Source organism: Buteo buteo, chromosome 14 (genome assembly GCF_964188355.1).
Source record: "Buteo buteo chromosome 14, bButBut1.hap1.1, whole genome shotgun sequence".
NCBI lineage: Eukaryota > Metazoa > Chordata > Aves > Accipitriformes > Accipitridae > Buteo > Buteo buteo.
Window position 1 is genome coordinate 30,105,963 of NC_134184.1, and position 20,249 is coordinate 30,126,211.

At 41.3% G+C, this 20,249-nt stretch overlaps 1 protein-coding gene across 3 annotated transcripts in view; it reads right to left on the bottom strand.

Moving 5' to 3' along the window:
* The window catches only part of TSC22D1 (TSC22 domain family member 1), a 95,162-nt gene that overhangs the window by 24,174 nt on the left and 50,739 nt on the right, over nt 1-20,249 (bottom strand). The window contains exon 3 of one of the 3 annotated variants that reach the window (XM_075046164.1): nt 1,269-1,603. The exons of the other annotated variants lie outside the window; for them this stretch is intronic. Within the exon in view, the coding sequence (XP_074902265.1) occupies nt 1,600-1,603 (4 nt within the window). The 3' untranslated portion in view covers nt 1,269-1,599. Of the gene's footprint in view, nt 1-1,268; nt 1,604-20,249 lie in introns of those variants that run through there. 3 annotated transcript variants of the gene reach the window in all.

Sequence of the window (20,249 nt, forward strand, 5' to 3'; positions counted from 1 at the left end):
CTTCTCTGCATGAGTAAAAACATCCAACCTGTGACAACTCTTCTTAGTGCATGCTCCATATACAATGTACTGGAGAAATACTTCAACCTGTCCAAGGTACAAGAAGTAAAACAGTTATGTTAGCCAAGATCTTTACGTGGCTCATCTTACCCCACTGGAAAGGGCTAAGGTTGCAATGCTAGGGTAGCTTATTCCAAAACAACTCATACAGCTCTGAACTGTGCTGGCCTGCATTTTGTAGCCATGCACAAAAGCCTCTCCACCATGAAATTTCTCCTGCCTGGAGCACTGCAGTTCAGTATCACACCAACAGCCCACTAAGGCAGCTGCCATTCGGTAGAGGTGGGTTAAACAGTGCAGCAATTAAAAGCAAAAAGCCCGCCCACACCCACCTTTCCACAATCACAACTGATTCAGTCACCACAAGCATGAGGATTTTTTAAGAGAGTGGCACTCTGTGTGAGCTCCAAACAACACAGGGCTATTTTCACTCCTCTTCAGAGCACGGGGAAGAAGAGAGAGCAAGCAGGCGTTTGAGTGGGGAGGACAGATGGACGTACACAAAGCTAGTTTACTGACCTATCTGCATTTCAGCTGTAGTTAATAATGGCTAACACTTCACCCTGTTCACCGAAAAAATGCACCAGAAGCAGTAAGGATGATGGGTTCTAAATGTATTCCAAAAAGTCTCTGTACCTCTGGCTTCTGAATACCAATTTATCAAGTTATAAGAACTGAGAGTTCTTGTTTCCAAGGTGCCTGAAAAAAATCAAAGTTTATTACTTTCTCCTTCAGCGAACAGTTCAATATCCCATTAAACATTTGCAGTGATCCCTATTGGTACATACATACCGATCTAAGTCCAAAGATGTAAGTAATCTGCTCAGGCATTCATGGCAACAGGCTTTTCATTGACAAAGGCTGAACTTTCCATGTTTTAATAAAAGGCACGAACGCAGCTAACAAGACCAGTTAAATAACATTCTTTTCCTCTCACTCCATTACACATATTCCACTATTGTATTTCACAATGGGCTCCAACTAATTGCCATGAAAGGTCCTCCTACTTCATCCCACCCACATGTTCTTGCCTTGTCCTTTGCGCATTGGGTCTGATGGAAAACCAAAAATTATTACCTGCTACACCATGTGAACAATATAAAAGTGAAAGCAGAAATAAGTGACTGGCAGAGAGGGAAGAATGAGAATATATAAACATTTTTCATTCAAGGCTGCTTTCCCCTTCCTTACACACACACACAGGCCAACTCCACTATCAGCATAAGGTCTTCAGGAAACACCAGGCAGGAAGCACTACCACCAAAAAGCAAACATAACATTTTGTTGTTGTTATTGTCTAACTGGATGTTTTATTGTTGTTGTTGTTAAAAGGGGAGAAGAAATAAGAAAAACAGGTAAGGAAGAAAATATTCAGGCCATTTTCCTGGCCAATCATCTTTTCTAATGATGCCCATCATGGCAGTAGGATTTCCCTTTCCCAGTCTACAGCTAAGTGTGTGGCATGCCTGATTTAAGATTCATTGCAAACTGGCAAGCAGAGGGCATGCTCGGTAAATACAGATACAAACAGACTGATATTTACCTGTGTCAGAAGTTTATCAGAACAGTTGAAGAACCACATTCCAAAGAAGATAAGCAGGCAGGCAGAAAGGACAGCAGAAAAGAGAAAAAAACCTAAATTATAATCAAAGCTATCATATTAAGAGATACACAACAGCAAGTACAATTAACTTTAAACCTGTTACTTCAAGGTTACTTGAGAAGTGACTGAATCATTTGTGCCTAGGAGCAAAGAGGTATTGACACAGATATAGCATTACCCAACTATTTTATTAAAAAAAAAAATATGGTTAAGTCATGGATTTGTCACTGTGACACTGTCTGGTCCATTCAAAGGAACCCTTTAAGATAAGCACATGATTAAAAAAGTCTGTTTGCAATTTTACTGGAAGTAATTCATATACTGGCTATCAAGAAGTGTTTCCCAGAGCTCACTTTAGCATAGGCAAGCTTTGATGTCTAGAGGGTACTACCCAGCCTAAGGCCCCCTGTCCCTGCCCTTCTCTCCACTAATCATAGCCACAGCCCAACACAATGAATGTCCCGCACTAAGGTTAGCCTTTATAACTATCCTCCCCTCTTACAAAGCAGTTTTTCCAGTGGCCAGCATAAGCCAAACTCCAAAATGGAAGCTCATAAAACAAACAAAAAACCCACAAACAAAATCCATTCAGTGGACTAAGAGAATTCTGGTAGCTAAAAGCCGTTAGGCACAGCACCTAACAACATTCTGACTTCACAAGGTTACTCAAGCCGATGCCCTTACTGTGAAGGAGCTTAGTAGCACTTTTTCTGTTCTTGTGCTTTGTTATCCTGGATTCTGACTCTGTCCACTTCTCCTTCCCCACCTCCCCCGTATTCTTTTCTCTGTCATTTCTGATACTTTTCCCTTTGTTTTAGTAGACTGGCACACAGTAAACCTTCCACGTGTTTCCCCGCCACCCACCAGAAGACACAATTGGCAATCAAGTTCCAAGCATGAGGGTGGTGTAAGGAGATGGGTTGAGGGACAAGGGCAACAGATACCAAGCATGCATAATTCATCCGAGCTATGGCCGTCTCTGTAGAGAATGGAGAAAAATTGTTCCTCCTAGCATATCACACTGTAAAGAAAGCTGAGATCCACAGCACACAAAAAAAGATCAGTCTGGCACCTTTAAAAAAGCCAAAGGTATTGGGGAAAAAAGAAAAAAAAAACCAACACCCAACAATTAAAAAACTTTATCTATTATCCTGAACTGCACAGACTAACCCTAAAACCATTTTAAGTTCAGATATTTTTACATTCAGCTCAACAGCTCTCAAGAAGTGCTCAAAAATCCAAGAACTCCCATTGCCCTCAAGAACAACAGCTGGGTTATGTTTTTTAAAGACCTGAACCTTTGTTCAATTGCACAGCAAAAGGTATCTGAAGAAACTGGAACATTACATCTTAATTCTGTTTTATCACTTGTCTCAGTTATTTTCTTGCCAACCTGAATTAGGAGAAAATTAGATAGTCTTCAGTCTCAAACTGCTCATTATGCTCATGCGTAAAAAAGTTTTTACTAGAATTAAAAGGTATTCCACCTAGCACATTTTGTTTTTTAAAGCAAGTGGTTATTCATGCTGACTTGAGACTCCCTTCGTTCACCAGTTAGGGGGCTGCTTTTTTCTTCTTCAAAGCCCCTATTTGTAGAACAGCTCAGCTGCCTATAAAACACTCCTACGTCTCCCTACAACAACCATGAAAGACAAATTACCCATTTTTGATACAAACACTCCTCTAAATGCACAAAAGCAACTTTTTCTGGTTTTCTTATTCTTTATCTCTGCACCAACTTAGTTTTATATTAAGATGAAACTGCCACTGATAACAGGCACCTAAAATAGCAATGCATCTTTAAAAAAAAAAATCAAAAACCAAAACTATCCTTTGACCACGTACATAACGTTTGAGGAAAACCAAAGAGGTCATGCGTATTTTTAAAGTTGCCATATAGCACACTGCACACAAAAATAGGAATCAGAAGTGCACAATGATTCCAGAAATGTAACCAGAAAGTCTGCAGTCTCACTGCAGGAAGGCTCAACATTATCCACACCAACCCTGCCCCGGAGGGCTCTTTATATGTGGAATTAACTTTCGCAGTCATGCCAAGACAAAAAAGCCTCCCCGTTTACAACTGGGAACTTAAACATTAAAGAAGTTTTTCTCCCAAGCATCATGGAATTCTATGATTAATAATTCTACCTGGGATTTATTCAATGACAACAATAATTAAGGATGCTTTTCCTTCCTTTGATGCTTCCCTCCTGTTGGGGTCTGTGGGCTTGGAGAGGCAGCCACTCCTCTAGTCAGAAACACACAGCTGGTTTGCAGAGGTCAGGCAAATGCCTAATGATGACTTCTCCCCAGAAGTCTAGCTCTAAATATCTTTTATGTTAAATTTCATTTTTATTCAGCTTTTAAGTAAGCAACCCCAAACCAGTACTCTGCAGAATCAATCACCATCATACATAAATGCAAAATAGCCAGATATGGTGTCAGAAAAAGCATCTGCAATGCTATTAGCTACTTCCATCAACCACCCCACAAAATATAAGGTATATAGGGTCAGTGGAAAGCTCTGCCTAATTTAGTGAGTACCATTTCACAACCGTCATATGCCAGCAGTTTGCATCCCTGCAGATCACAGTGGAGCATCACCGCTCCTTCCCTCAACCCACTGCTGTTAGTTTGGTCAGATGCAGATACAGCTGTGTTTCTGACTACCTGTACATGCAGACAGGAGTTATTCTTGACCAAAGCTGTTCTGGTTTTCACTGGCTATCAAATGGTGTTCAGACTGAATCCTGCTTCTAGTGAAACAATCTACTTAGGGGTAAAATCCAAATCAACAGTTCAGAACATTTAAGATCTCATGGGGAAAATGAAGATGCTAAATCGTGCAAATGCCTCATACTCTGCCTACTTTGTTCACTCAGCCACCACTGAACTCCACTGCCTATTTTCAAGGAAACGAGGACTTGACCCTCTTCCCCTCTGCAAGGCCTTTCCGCTGATACCGCATTCAGCACTGCTGCACTCCTGAGATTAAGCTTCCACCAAGAAAAAAAACAACCACAAAACCTCAAGTTATGGCCAGTTTCTCGCAATTCCTGAGGATGCTGCTTCCACACGAACACTCCTTTACTTATCCTCTCCGCGTTAACTGGACGAAATTTAGAGAATTTAGACAAAAGTCTAGGCCCAAAACGTTCCTTCGCTGCCCGAACGGTTCATTCGCACCCCTGGGCTGCCGACGGCGCAGGAGGAAGGAGGGAGGCCAGCAGTAACCCAACCCCGCCACCTCCTGGCCGCTGCCGGAGGGAACCCGCGCTCCTCTCCGCCGCTCCATGCACGGTGGGGTCGCCCCCCCATCGGCTCTCTGCACGGATACGGATTTTTGGGGGGCAGAGGAGGGGGGACACGGAGCGGGGGGGGGGGGGAGACGACGGGACCCCCTTCCCGTAGGCGCCGGCAGAGCTCGCCCGGCCGCGGGGATCCGGCGGCCCGGCCGGTGCCTCGCCGCGGCCGCCAGGGGGCGCCGTGGTGCCGGCTGCCGGCGGGCCGAGCCGCGGTGAAAGCCGGCAGGGCTGGCCGGGGAGCTGCGGGCACGGAGCGGCTTCTATACCGGCCCGAAAAACTCGCCATAAACCCAACGAATCGATCACGATACACCCCAAATAAAACGGGATGGAGCCGTCCGAGGTCTCCTTCGTTCCTCCAGAAAAAAAACCGTTGCGTCGCCCTGAAAACAGTCCGCAAACCGAGACCCAACCGGCCGGTTTTGCCTGCGTTCACGCAGGGAATGGCCAGAAGTACAGACACAGAAATATCTTTTTTTTTTTTTTACACAGCGGCTGGGTATGTAAGAGCCCCTGACCCCCGCGACAGCACTCAAGGTGCTCCAGACAAAATCCAATTCGCAGCGCAAAGCGGGTTCTTGGATGACAGCGGAGCACAGCCCGGAGATGGGACACGGGGACCTGCCGGCCACATCTGTCCCCAGCTGCTCTCCATCCTCCCCGGCCCAGCCCACACACCTCCTACCTGGTTTTTATATCCTCCTCCGGTTCGTTTTCTGTTACTACAGGGTCAATGCATGAAGACCATGCCAAGGGGAAGCTTGCAGGGACAGAGAGCCCTAGAGAAAACCTGAGCAAGTAAATCTTCACCCTGGGCCATGCTCCCACCAGCAACTCCCCTCATTGACTGCCCCAAAAAAGTGGGTGCCTCCGGGACACAGCACCAACCCCACCAGCATGGCCCTTCCCCAGGGCACCCATCAGAGTCACCTGCTGCACTTTCAGGTCTAAAAAGAGCTCAGGGCCAAAACCTGTGTTGGTTTTCCCGCTGAGTAAATATTTAAGGCTGTGTGCATGCAGAAGCCCAGATAAATCTCCGCTGTACTCCACGTACATAGAGGAAGCCAGCACAGCTCTGATTGCGGGAGCCTGCTTGTGAATGGGGGCAGAAAGAGACCGTGATCCGAATCAGATTGGGAGCACACCATGTTTTTCTTGGGAGAGTTAACCTCCAAAACACCACGGCAGACAGGCTGCAGTACACCACGCTTGCCAACTCAAGTCAAGCTAGAACAATGTCCTCCCTTCCCTCAGTTCTCTCATCAGCAAGAAAGCCACAAACAAGGCTAGCAAGGTACTGGTGTCACACCAGAACATCCACACTTGATGAGAAAGGAGAATAAAAAAGAGCATTTCAATTTATGGAGGCATAACTTATAAGAGAGACCTACTCCCCCCCCACCCCTCTTCAAAACACTGGATTCGTAATATGTTTAAAAATCCTTCTCCCTTCCCCACTGAAAAGCCAATGTCACTTCTTAGATTAAAGTAATCCTTATACTAATTGGATTACTAGATTCCCTCCGGTGTCTTCCTGAAAACTCCCCTAAATTTACTACTTTCCATTGCTAGGAGGTCATTAGCTTACCCACAACAAACATGCCCACAGCATTGCAGCTTTATTGAGAAATGACCCTCATCCTTTGTGCCAGCCTCACAGCATATGACAGGACAGAAAAAAAAAAAAGGTGGGGGGGGGGGGAAGAGTTGTTTTAGCTGAAGATGCCAAAGGGTCATTGCACTCTCCCCCCCCAACCCAGTCCAACTTTGCTCACTGGCAGTTACCTTTGAGCAAGTACTAAGGCAGCAAGATGCTGTGCACTCAAATCCTGCCACTACTCCCTGGGATACTATGAGGAAGAAACAAGTCCTTGCTGAACCTAGCTTAAGAAAACACACACAAGCATGTGTGTGTGTACATAAGCACACAAGTGAGGTTGCTATGTCAGAACGCACAGATTTTAGATAGTCTTAATTTCTGAGACTTAAAAGTATATTCTAGCAGTGAACAAAGTCAGATTTTATGATTTAAAAAATAAAAAAAAATGCTTCTTATGAAAGATAAGAAGCTTAAAAAAAAAATAGAGTACTCCACCATGCAACCTTTTTCAGTGCTGCTATGTACTTCAGTGTTTTTCCTTTTTATGAACACCCAAACACTTGAAGGTATTGTTTTTTGGTTTTTTCCTTCGTTTTTTTCTGTTTGTTTGTTTTAACAGAGCATCAGCCAACATGGCAAAGACTTGTTCTTCAACTGCCAAAAGCATCACTAGTATAAAAGTGATGTCAGCACTGTTTTGTTAGTAACGTTGGCCTTCCTCGGAAGAGGCAGAGCATACACATTGCCAGGTCAAGCATTAATGGAAACTATTGTTAGTTTACTTAGCCCAGCAGCGTGAAAGCTCCTAAGACAAGACAACATCATCAAAAAAGACCTGGGATCACCTCAATCACTCACTCCAACTACTTCAGAAGATCCATATGCTCAGAAATCCAAGCGACTGAAGACATGGCAGAGGTAATCACAAAAAAAGGGATTAAGTCTTGACTTTTTTGAGCTCCTCCACCTCACCTTCCCCCTCACTGACTTACCTACACATGTACTGGAACACGGTATTTTGCAGAAAAAGATGTGCCTGCAAGATTGTGAACTCAATGAAAAAAAGGCTTTTTTTTTTTACAGTCTACCCTTCCAAATTTAGTAATGAATCAACTGTCATAACAGGATTTGACACAAGAGTCTGAATCTTTTGTTACTGTGCCAGGCTAGAGCTTTGTCTACTACTGTAGTTTCAATACTGCACGTAGACTCCATGAGTTATCTGATCAAAATCATATTTACACTTTTAATTATGAAAGCAATGTTTTATTCAATTATTTCAGTGAATTGCCTTAGTTTTCCTGGTTACTTAAGTGCCTGAGTTCTTTCTACTCTCTACTTTGCATAAAGTTACAAGAAAACTCTCTGAAAATGGACCTTGACAGGGATTGCACAGAAAGAAGAATACTGAAGGGCAAGCATTCTTAACTGACCAAATGTCTTTTCCTATAGGTTCTGCCAGTTAGAGAATTGAAGTTTGTATCTTTAATGTATGGGAACAAGTAATGACACAGCAGGTCCAATAAAAAGAAAAAAAGCAAGAAAAGTAGCTAAAAATAGAAGCCTTTGAAACCACTTAGTGACGTATAATAATACAGGTGCTACTAACCACAGAATAATAGAAAAAATTAGATTGGAACTGTTCTTTGGCTTTCATCTAGACCAACCTCCTGCTCAAATGAGGGCTAGCTTCAAAAGTAGATCAGGTTGCCTTCCAAAGCAACTGAACAAGAACAGACAGACCTCAAAGTTCATGAGCACTACTACCCTGCAGACCACCACAAGTTGGAAGGTGTCATCTGAAAGACTCAGCCTTAGGAATGCTGAAGAGCAGCAAACAAAAATGGTGCAGACTTCATATGGACCTTGCAATTCACATCAGCAACCCTCAACTAAAACAGCATGAGTTATTTTCTGAAACAGCAGAAAGGAAAAGAACAGAGCATCAGAAGAACTAGCAATCAGTTCCCAAATATTACAGTTCTAGGATATGAGAACCAGGAAAAACTGTATGGCTCATCAAAAGTACAGTTACAGAAGTACAGCAGGCAACTCCTCAGAACATACCTTATATTAAGCTGTTTTAAAAATTACTTCAGCTATTTGGCTTCTGCACTCCTGGTTGGAGGCCAAACCAGAATCTCAGCTCTCCAACAGCAGTAGCCTTTAGCATGTCATACCCATTTTCTTGCAACAGTTTAAGCTAAGAGATGACACTAGCCTGAAAAATAAGAAGTATAAATAAGTCTTCTCCCTCCTGGATGTTTTTAAGGAGAGAAGTCACATTCCCTCAGTCTTCCAGGTAAACAAGGCAGCAGCTAAAGAGAGCAAGAAACTCAGTACATGAAACCTTTTCAGAAACGCCCAAATTAAATTTGAACTGCTGGGGGGTGGGGGGGATATCAAAGTGAAAAGTGACAGAGAAAAGAGGACCAAATACATCAGTCACACAGAAGGCGGTAACTGGTTTTATGGTATTGTCTCAGATGAAACCCTACTTGCTTGCCTTGCAAATGTAACTATGACTAGGTTCTAGCTCCAAAGCACCCAGAAACCAAGACGACAGTGTAACTGTACCACCATATCATGCTAATAAGATCCAATTACATATTTAAAAACAACGGTCACAAACAATTATGTTGTAATTAGGTATGACGTCATGATCCAGGGTGCAGACAGCATTGAAAGAAGGCTATATCCAAACTGGCAAGAGAGATCCTACCTAAAAAACAATGGCAAGAGACTGATCCAAAATGTTAATGCTCTGAAGACTGCAGACTTAAGACTAAATAGAATCCATTTTAAAAATGCCAGGTCTGTTTAACAGGCAGGTGAAAATTAGAATACTTTGGTCTTAACTGTATGTTAAAAACCTGCCTATGAATCTGCATGAGTTTTATATGTTTTGGTGCTGTTCTGTAACACTCAAACGACCACTTCTACAAACACCTGCATACCTTGGGACTATTCCCTTCATAACATATCACCCTGTTTCAGTCCAAATGTTTAGATGAATGCTGCGCGAATTAAACCATGATTAACAGTTTGTTAAAGTGCAAAGTTATGTATTTGATTAGTAACTCTGTGGGTACTGCTCTCTACAGTCCCTTCTGGAACTCAAAAGCAAAATAAAGCAGAAAACAAGAACAGAAACACCAACATTAAGAGATGCAGAAATGAATTTAAGAGACATAGAAATGAATTTCACCAATGGCTAGTTCAGGAAAAAAAAACCACAGAAGAACACAGGGTACATGAAGTATGAAGACTACATAAATGAACTGGAGACATATCTTAGCCTTATATCATCTCATTTAAAATGGCCATGTTACACAACTACAATTTTAAGTATTTTCGAAGTCTATTAAGACCCAGTTACCTTTGAATCCCAAGCACTCTTGCCTGCACTGACTGCCAATAGTAACCACACACTTAACCGAATGTCTTTCTATAGCTTCTATGAGTTAAAGATTGACATTTCTACTGTTTCAATAACTTGATGGTCACACAGTTATGACAGAATTTTACTTTTTTTAATGCTAGAAGTTGTACTCCAGACTGAGCTCTAACAGCAAGGTTAGAGACATGCTAGAAATGTTTGCAATACATGTTTGCTGAGGTTAAGAATAGCTCAAAGATAAGCAGTTGCCTAAACTTGGCAGTTATGAACTGGGACTCTACACAGGCACAAAACATTCTTCTGATGCTCAGACTCATTTGTTCTCAAACACCGACTGTCCCGGCTCCAAAGCCGTACAAAAGTTTAATGAGGTGACAATCCCCTGCTGTCACAAAGTTTTGAGATATTCAGGTCACAGGAAAAAAAAAAAAAAAAAACACACCAAAAAAACCCCCATGGGTAATTTGACACAACAGGAACTCACTGAAGAGAGTTAGATAATAGGTGCTGGGAGTTAGGTTTTTCCCATAAAGATAAAAATCCTGGGGGTTTTCCCAACTTTAAAAGAGAAGGCTCACACTTGGTATCAGAAAATGTGTGCATATTTGATCCTTGAATCTTGGGGAGGATTTAAGAAAACCTCTGATAAACCCATTCTTTTCAGGGGAGTCACCATTCATAATCACTTCTTTACCAAAACTCTCACAGAAGCTTCAAACATCTTAAAGACAGTCTTACCTTTATATGCATCCATATTAAAACTGGACTTGGAGATGTAGGTTAGCAGGGAAAGAAGAGGTGTAGCAATGCATATAGCATCCATGGTGATTGAGTAAGTCTGTCTTTCATCAGCAAGAGTGCCATATTGAATTTATCTTCATTAACAGCATAGAATTTCCCATAGCATTTGTGGGAAATACCGATTTTGCAAATTTAGCAGTATTTGATCTCACATGCCATCTCTACCATTTCTCCTGAAGCCACTGTAATGCTATAGCTACTAGAAAAATAACTTAAAGTCATGGCAGCAATAAAAGAATTCCCTCAGCCCATAAAATACATCCATTTTGTCTACAGTGAAACACTTTTTTTTAAATTTTATTTTACATTCCACTTTCAAAAATAAAGTATACTGAAGGCCTTGTTTGTACCAGTAGAGCCCATCAGACTCATTATTTCCATTTAAAATTTGATGTAAGAACATTCATGAACACCCTGAATACAGACACACTAACAGTAGCTTGAGTAATTGTACCTGCCTGCTCCGCATTAATTTTATTTATCACCAGTTAGCATAACATGTAAGGGTCCATTAAGTTCAAATGCTTCCATATTAGAAAGCTGCACTGAATCATTTTTCAACTGATTGTAATTAAATAGGACTTTTCCCTAGAATTGGTGATCAGTTCTGAAAGCAGATCATGCACAACGGGACAGCTTCTTCACCTAAATTAGTCAGACATTGAAGTTCTTTCATCTTCTTCCCTTTTTTCATAGATTCTTACTAGGAAGTACCCAGGTTTCCATTCATTTTAAAAGCAAAACCAGATAAAATGGCATTTTGGTCTCTGAAAATACAAAAGTGTTCTATTTTCAGTAAAATCTTCACATCAGTATGCAAGACCATTACACTGTCATTACATTTCACAATCATTAAAAAAACGGAACTTCCAGATAACAAAGGGCAGACACAACCATTTGGACATTTTCTCATCACATGTAATGGACAAAAATTAAATGATCACAATTTAGACTCAAGCTTTACTGTCTCCCTGTCTGCACACAGAAGACAGCTTTTCATTCTTCTCTAAAATACCTGCATCTCAGAATTAGCTTTCAATGGAAAGTTACTCTAGCTAGTGATGGATACTACCACTATAAATACTTACTTGAAATAAAGTGATGGAATCAGCTGTTAAGCTAAATGGAAGACTTGTTTTCATCCTCAGATTGACTCTCAAACACACTACCCATAATCAACAGTACGATCCTCAAATATTAGCTAATAAAAATGCCAAAAAAACCATGAGAATTAACAAAAAAGTTAGCAGAGTCAGAAAGGCAGAGCTATAAATATTCAACATCTACCAAAACACAGGACAGTATCATCAACACAGAATAACCAAATATATAGCATAAAGAGTATCAAAGATTTTTATTCCTTTCTTGCACTAAAGAGCATAGAAGAGAGTGAGAATTTCATTCCGTTTCTCTCCCCCCATATCATGGGATAGAAGTTTCACGTTTTCGTCTAGATAATTACTACTTTTGTCTTTTGTGAATTATAGTGTCACCCATTTCGAAGTGAAACCAATGCATTTATTAGCTTAAGCAAGAAGGATTTGGGCTTCAAGTCATTAAGTATTTCAGAAATATAGGTTAGCCTATCTATAATTAGCATTCCTGATGATTTAAACATGGTTTGATGATTACTAAATTCATCATCTTTAAATAAACACTTCTGACTCAGCATCAGCAGAATAGAGACATTTTCATCAACTAATTTAGCTTAAGACTTTTTGGCAAGCAAGAATAGGAAAGAACCGATACTTTTATAAGATCAGTGAAGGCAGGAATAGGCATGCAAGTATGCTAACAAGTAAAAGGGAAAATATTATCATGAAACTGAATCCAGAATCACTGAAGACAATTGTTCCCATACTCCAGTGTTCTGCGTTTTCAAGTGAGTAATCAGTAAGCAGACACTACATAGACAAAAAAAGTTCTTATCTAAGTATTCAGGTAAGGGACCTACCCTTTTTTTATTATGATTAAATACTAACATGCTTTAGAAGTCAAGTTGTATCTTGTGGGAGCTAACAGAATATAAAATGGAAAACACTTATTTCAGTACTTAGTGGTCAACAAGGATGAAGCTAATGACTTCTGAATCAAAGATTTAATCCCATAATGGAGCCACAGTGTTCACTTGCCAACGATGAGCAGCAGTCATCTCAGCAAGTCACCTGCTAAGCAAGCCAGGAAACATACAAAAATAAAAAGCGCCATGTATCCATAGTGGAAGAATGTACAAAGAGTGAAAGGACATGTGCCCACTAAGATCCTCAGCAAACAAACAAAAAACAAAATGAGGTACTAGAATTATTTCATCAGTTCATTATTGTCCAGAATTGAGACCTTCCCACAGCTCTCAAAGATCTGACCCATATTCTGAGGCCAGATCCAGAACTTTACAGGTCATCTGAAACACAAAATCTTGTTTCCAATACACTGGTGTCACACAATGTATTGTCAATCTTTCTAAACACTCACAAAAAGATTTTTTCAAAGATTCATATAATCCTTTACACTAGTTTATTGATAATACATACACACCCCAATAATTGCACTAGAACACAAGTCATTTTGCATATCAAGTCTTAAAGTCTGTTTTGTCTACAGACTCCTTGGAAACTTGGTTTGCATAACACATTCCTTCCAAAAGACTCCTCTGCTGAAATTACTTTCTGGTTGGTTTCTTTTTCTTTTATTAAAGATGAGGCAGTTCTCTTCTAGTTTCAAAAACTCAATCTACACTTTTTTATCTTGAATTCAGCAGAGGACCCTTCCTTCCATCTTCATGAAGCAGGCATTCCACCCTACAGATTTTAACTGAAATCAATCCTTTCCAAATTCAGTAACTCCCTCAGCTTTTATATATCGCATTGGCTTATTTATTCCACATGGCACATGAAGATATCGGAGACCTTTAACTCTCTTTTCTAGTGTGTTACATCAGTCTTCAGCTACTAGGCTGCATACCGTTCCTCAAATAGCACAAGCCATTCAGATTTTTTAGCAGTACTTACACATGAAGCAAACCATTCCTTATTTTCCCCTACATCAGTTGCTTTAAAATAGATGAGACCTTAGAATGATGCTGAGTGTCTAATGTGAGCTTCTCCAAAGGTCTGACCATATTTTAAAAACAAAAAAAAAAAGGTGACAAGCGTATCTGTACTGGGTACAAGAATATGGCTGAATACAATAGCAACATATTTACGCAGTGCCTGTGACATTTTGAAACCGCCTTGCAGCAAAATATCTGGGGCTCCACAGAGCGCAACAGCATCAAACATTCATTCACCTGCTTACTGCAAGTAGCTTTCCACACTCCCTGTTGGTTTGGTTTGTGGTTTTTTTTTGTCTGGTGGTTATTTTTTCCAGCCAAATAAGTGCTAAGAGAATTCACCAAAGCAAAGTATTTTTTTAAAAGCTGTCAACTTACACAAGATTAGACAGTGTTACTAAAGAACAGTTCAAGTATCTAGAAGGTTTTATGAATAATGGCTTTTGTTCAGAAGAAGTTTTTTACGTCATTACAGAGAAACTTATTACAGGTTTAATATGATTTGCAACCTCCGCTAAACCAAAATAGAGGACTATCTCAGGAACTGGAGACACTTAATTACATGCTGCTTGTCTGGATTTTTCTTCAGGGGATGCATGTGGGGAGAAGGCTTCAAGGTCAGATTTAAGACCCTGAATTTTGCCTAGAGTAGTCCAAAACCGAAGCGTAACAATAATAAATAAATGACAATATGCTACCAAAAAGATTTCATTAACATTCTGAAAATCCACTTAGTAGAGGTCTAGCAGGGGAACAATGCTGTCAAACACTGTATGCCCACTTAAAGTTGTATTTTAAACCAAACTTTATCTTCCAAATTATATATATGTTCAAAGTTAGTTATAAATGGTATAATCTCAGGCTTCTGACTTTCTGTAAGCCACAGCATCTGTAAATCTTTACATTAAAATAATTTTCTGTTATTCCATTATACTGCTAAATTTCTTATGCTTTTCGTCAGCACAGTACATTTGAAAACTGAAGTCAGTGTCTCCTGAAGTAAATGCTCTCAGATGTTCAGTTTGAGCTTTAATAAGGAGAGATTTTTCAAAGAGCCTCAGCATCTCTTCTCAGACCCACATCCCTTTATTCATAGCTGCCGAATCCAGCAGCCCGACAGAGGCGACGCAGCCCCAGTTCCCTGCCCCAAGGTCCAGCCAAGGAGCGAAGCTAGCACACGTTCCCTATAGGTGCACACGCAAAAACACGTGCACAGCACATACGTACCCGGCTGGCCACACGGGGCAACGCAAACTCAGCACTTTGGGAAACAAGCAGCACCACCAGCCTCCTCCTGCTCCTCTCTGATCACGGTGAAAGTCCATTAGGAGAATATGCATGTGCGTGCGCGCACATAGAGGGAATATGGATACCCCTGTAACTGGCCTTGGGCTCGCTCTCAGTCTCCCTAGCAGCTGACCCCAGACCCTCGGTCCCCCCCCAGCTGCCAGCACGTGGCACACGAGCCCCTGTGGTCCCACTCCAGTTGCTGGTACTCACACCCCCTCGCAAACATGTAGACACACTCGCTATGGATCCCTCCAGGACGCGGCCTTGGACTCTCCGTCTACCCAGCGGCAGGTCCCCAGAGACTCTTGCCTCCGGTTACTTCGTGCACAGACACACACACACAAACTGGGGTTTCCCCAGCAGTTGGGCTAGACTCCCGGTTCCTCCAGTAGCCAACTCCTCCAGCTGTCTCCTGCAGATGCACACACGTTTTGTCTGGACTTCACAGCCACTCCCAAGCCTCTTCTTCTACTCCCTGGCTAGTCCTGCTTCGTAGTCCCTCGCGATCACACGGTGACACATGCACTCTCGCTTGACCCAGCCACGTGGGCCTGTGTCACCCGTGGACTGACTCTAGCTGCTGGCACCGAGACCCCCACAGGCACACGCAGTAGGTAGCCCCTTACCCAAGGAAACAATTAGAAATATAGTTTAATGAGAAGACAGGCCAGATTGCACTGATGAGGACAGAGCATGGCCAGACAAACATACAGTCCAGCCACCTGCTCGCACACAACCAGCCCCCTTTACCCCTTGGCCCCTCTATTTTCCCCACAGTTGTTCTTTCCCCTAAAATCACCCCAACCCCTCCTTTCCCCAACCTTGCTCCCTCCCCTAAGCATCCCATGCCGAGTTGTGTACAATCCCAAAACGTTCTTCCCCGTGTCCCATAACAAGTCCCACAGCAACTCTAACCCCTTCCCAATCTGCAAGCTGACCCCACAGAGTCTCTCCATTTTACTCATCAAGTGTGTGTCACCCAGGTCCCCGGGGCTGATATCCCCAGTGACAGCCCTGGCAGGAGCCAGGTCAGGGGCTTCTTTCTCCGACGAGGTTACTGGGGTTCCCCCGCCTGCCGCTGTGCCTCAGGGCTTCGCTGTGCGCACAGAGACAAGCCTTTTAATCACACAACCTATCACCCTCAATATCTCCAGACTGAACATCCAAAGCCATTCCAAGATTATTTATCAAAGCCACGAAAATAACATTTCAAAGTTCAAAGCTAATGTGTTTGGAAAATCATCATGTTCACCACTTGTTTTAAGTTGTGGGGTTTTAGATTAAAAAACACAAGCACATTATTTATCAGATTTACTTACTCAAGTTGTTGCTCTTAAGTGTCAGGTGCTTGCTCATGTGTAATCCTAATAAACGTTTTCCAACAGTTATCAGGCCACTTAAGTAATACAAAAAGCACCACATACCTTGTTGACCATATCATATTATATTTGCTTTATAAACACTCATGACTGTTAATGTTATTGCTAAGCAACTGGACTATCTACCATACAGTATTTGCATAGCACTGTCTATCAGCAAACAAATGATTTTGAACTCTTTTAGTTCACAATTCACAGAATTACACCCTTAACTAACACTGTACGGGTTATTTAAGCTTTTGATAAATCATTCAAATCATCAGATGACAAAAAACTCATTCACCACTAGCATTTAAAAGATTGGAACTGTAAGGAGATTAAAAAATATGGGAGGTTTGGGTTGTATGGGAGATGACAGGAAAGCTGAAGTTTTAATCATACAGCAGCTCTGCAAGGTAGAGGAAGCAAAACTGAAGACATTATCTGGAATTTGTGAAGTACCTTAGTAGCTGCAAAGATGCAAATCTGTTCATGCACAGAAGAAAAAGACTTAGTCAGAAAATGGAAGAGGAACAGAGAGAAAGGAACTAGGGCTGTGTTCCTAATGTTGCAACTGAAAAGCTGCCCTCTTCTATTGTCTCCCACATATTACTTTCTCCAGTAACCCTAATTGTGTCCTTCTCTACCAATACACGGGGCAGTAGCTCTATCAGATCCCTCTTCCTTTCCATTTTCTCTAAAAAGCAAAGGTTTATTTTTATTTGAATTAAAATCTCACTGTTTCCAAATTATTTGATCCCAATGAAATAATTTACAATCTGGCAAAACAGCTACTACTACTGAATTATACTCTAATGCCCCCAACCCGAGTTTCACTGTTACATGGTGCATTCCCTTGTGCAAACCTACAAAAATTCATATTCCAAGAGAGTAATGAGCTTGCTCAGACACACTGAGTGAGGGCACGTGGCTGGGCAACCCCACTAAGGGCAAGCAAAGCAGGTTCTTGCAGGGTTTATACAGGGAGCACGATTTTAACAGCTGAATTTCAGCGAGTGGCTCTGAAAATCTGATGTAACAAACAAGTTGTGCTCTCAGCACTGCAGTGATGAACTGAAACGCTGTCAGTCACTGCCATGGAAAGGTCAAATATACAGTAAGAGTCAGCATATCATTTTAAATGCCCCATTCTTCCACGCAGAAGCATCACCTCAGTTGAATGGTGTAAGCAGCCATACACTGGCTGAACAGCAGCAGGAGGAGCTCACATATTCCTGTTACTGTCAGGTCAAAACAGTGGGTAATTTTAGAACTACTCCACAAGAGACACGTTTAAAATAGACAGATGAATGATAGGAATTTGGAGTGGTGGGTGAGACTACAAAAATTCTGATTACCAAGTGTCTGGAATTGAATGCTCTACTAGCTAGAGATTAACCCAAATATTAGTTAGGCAGGTTTTCTAGGCATGGAGCTTCAGAAAGTCTATGGCCACCCACACAGCCATATGCTTAGGTTATACCAGACATTCCCAACATAAATTGCCTTATTTTTTGGTTTGGTCCTTCCCTCATCATTATTGATTTCTCACCTTTACTATTATCAGGGAAGCTGTGGCATCACCGTTAGCAGCCTACAGCTCAACACGGACATAAATGCAAAGAATCACGCACAAGAGGATATACAACTGATTTAAGCTGCTTTTGCACAACCACTGACCTGTTAGCATAGTTTGTGAAGTTTTTAGGACAGACTATATCTTTTCCGTATTGAACATGAGAGAGGAAGCTTTGGTTTGCTTGTAAAGTCAACGTTACGACAGCTGGGGTAGAGGGAGGAAGAAGTGGTAAAAAGGATATCATACCCACCAAGTGGAAGTGGGTAGCCAAACGAGAAGAATATTGCTACGCTTTTTAAAAGGAAAAAAAACTTCCAAGGTGATGCTCTTAAAATTTTAAGGCATATGGCTAACAGCAATAATTAGAAGTAGACAGAGTAAGGCTGAGGAGAAAGGACACAACTCCCTACCTCTCCAGCCCTAAAATGTCTACTTAACATGCACTGCACTAGCAAAAACATGTTCCCAGTAGAAGAATTAATTTAAATAATTGCTTCCTCAGGTGAAATATTTTTACGAAACAATACACATTTAATATTTATACAATTGACAGTACCTGGCATCATACAGGCCTGAAGTCTTTGTGGACAATGGACTGCACATCAACTCTGTCTTCCTGTTAAAATGTAAGGCATTCTGGAGACTATATCTCTGAATTTTTCCAGGGAGAGTTGGGGAATACAGGAGGAAGTGGTACGAGACGGACAGATACTTTTAAATACATTACATATGCTTACTCAGATCAACAGTCATAGGTTTTTAAATCATATCATAAAACCACATTGTTTTTCAATATAACAATAGAAGAAAGAGAAGGGAAACAAAGCACACACCATCAGTGTCAATGGAGAACTACTCACGTACTGATATACTGGGATAATTTTAGTATTACAATGCAATAGTGTCAAATTTGTACTGGTTTAATTCCATTACCAAAATAACAAGTTGGACTAAATTTAACTTTAAGTCCTGGCACATCCGATTATGCTAGAACTTGGATATCACAGTGATAACAACATGAAGGGATAAAAGAGGGGCTTTCAGGAAGGTATCTTCAGATACATGTAACAGTTACACGTGGCCTAAAATTCTCAGAATGAAATATTACAGAAAGAATTAAGAGAATTTAATCAATTTCAATGTTGTTGATCAGAGAAACACAAATTTTAAAATCCCTAGTCAAACTGTTACGGTTTTACCACTCAGGTTACAGAGGAAATGACTAACTTAACATCACCAAGTATCTGTTACATTTACATCAACATTATTTTAACTATTCTTTGTGCAGATTCTACTTCCACATAAAATCACAAGTGCAGTACTTAGTTCAAAGCATATGTATGACAGAAGGAAAACAAAGTCTTTATGGCTCAGCAAAGACAATTTCCTATTCTCACTTACACTTTCAGTCCTATTTTAAAAGGCAGTCAACAAGACTTCAGTAAGTTACTTCAGTAAATTGTGCTTCCTTCATTTTAACAACTAATCTGCTAAGAAGAATTTTATTTGGTCTACGCAACATCAAAATAAGCTCTACAAAAAGGATTGGGAGAAAACAAGAACTCCAGTCTCAGATTTGTGTTAGCACAATTAAAACCTTGCAATCAAGCTGTGTAAGATGTTAAGTCACGTATCTGCACAAGCAGAAAGCACGTATTTCTGCATGTGAAGCACCATCTGCAAGCAATAAACTTCTCTATCTTATTCTGGCCTCCAGGAACATGAATAATGGCCTTTCAAACAAAAGATACACAGCTGGAGGGGGTGCCAAGATAAACCTGCAGTACTTGTGTTTACTGTACGAAGTCCTACACAGTCATTAGGAGTTCCCAGGAACAGTCTCTCCTAGAAGCCCACGTCTCACTTCTCTCTACACATGCCCCGAACTACACCATCTATTCTGACATGCTGTAACAATTAGGTTTAGTATAACCCAAAAGCTGCTGTTATACCCCAGGAAGAGAGGAGGAGAGCCCCCAGATCTCTAGGTGAGATGTTAGAACAGACCCTCTTAACAGCGCTAGCAGGACTGCTTAACACAGCATTTGGGGAAGAAGCACTGCCCTATGTATGCACTGTCATCCTTCCAAGCAACAGTGATATCAAATAAGCATGTGTTTAGAGTCAGAAGGTACCCCACAATGTGTAAGACAAATACAACAAGCAATTATTTCTACCAGAAATACCAACGTGCCCTGCAA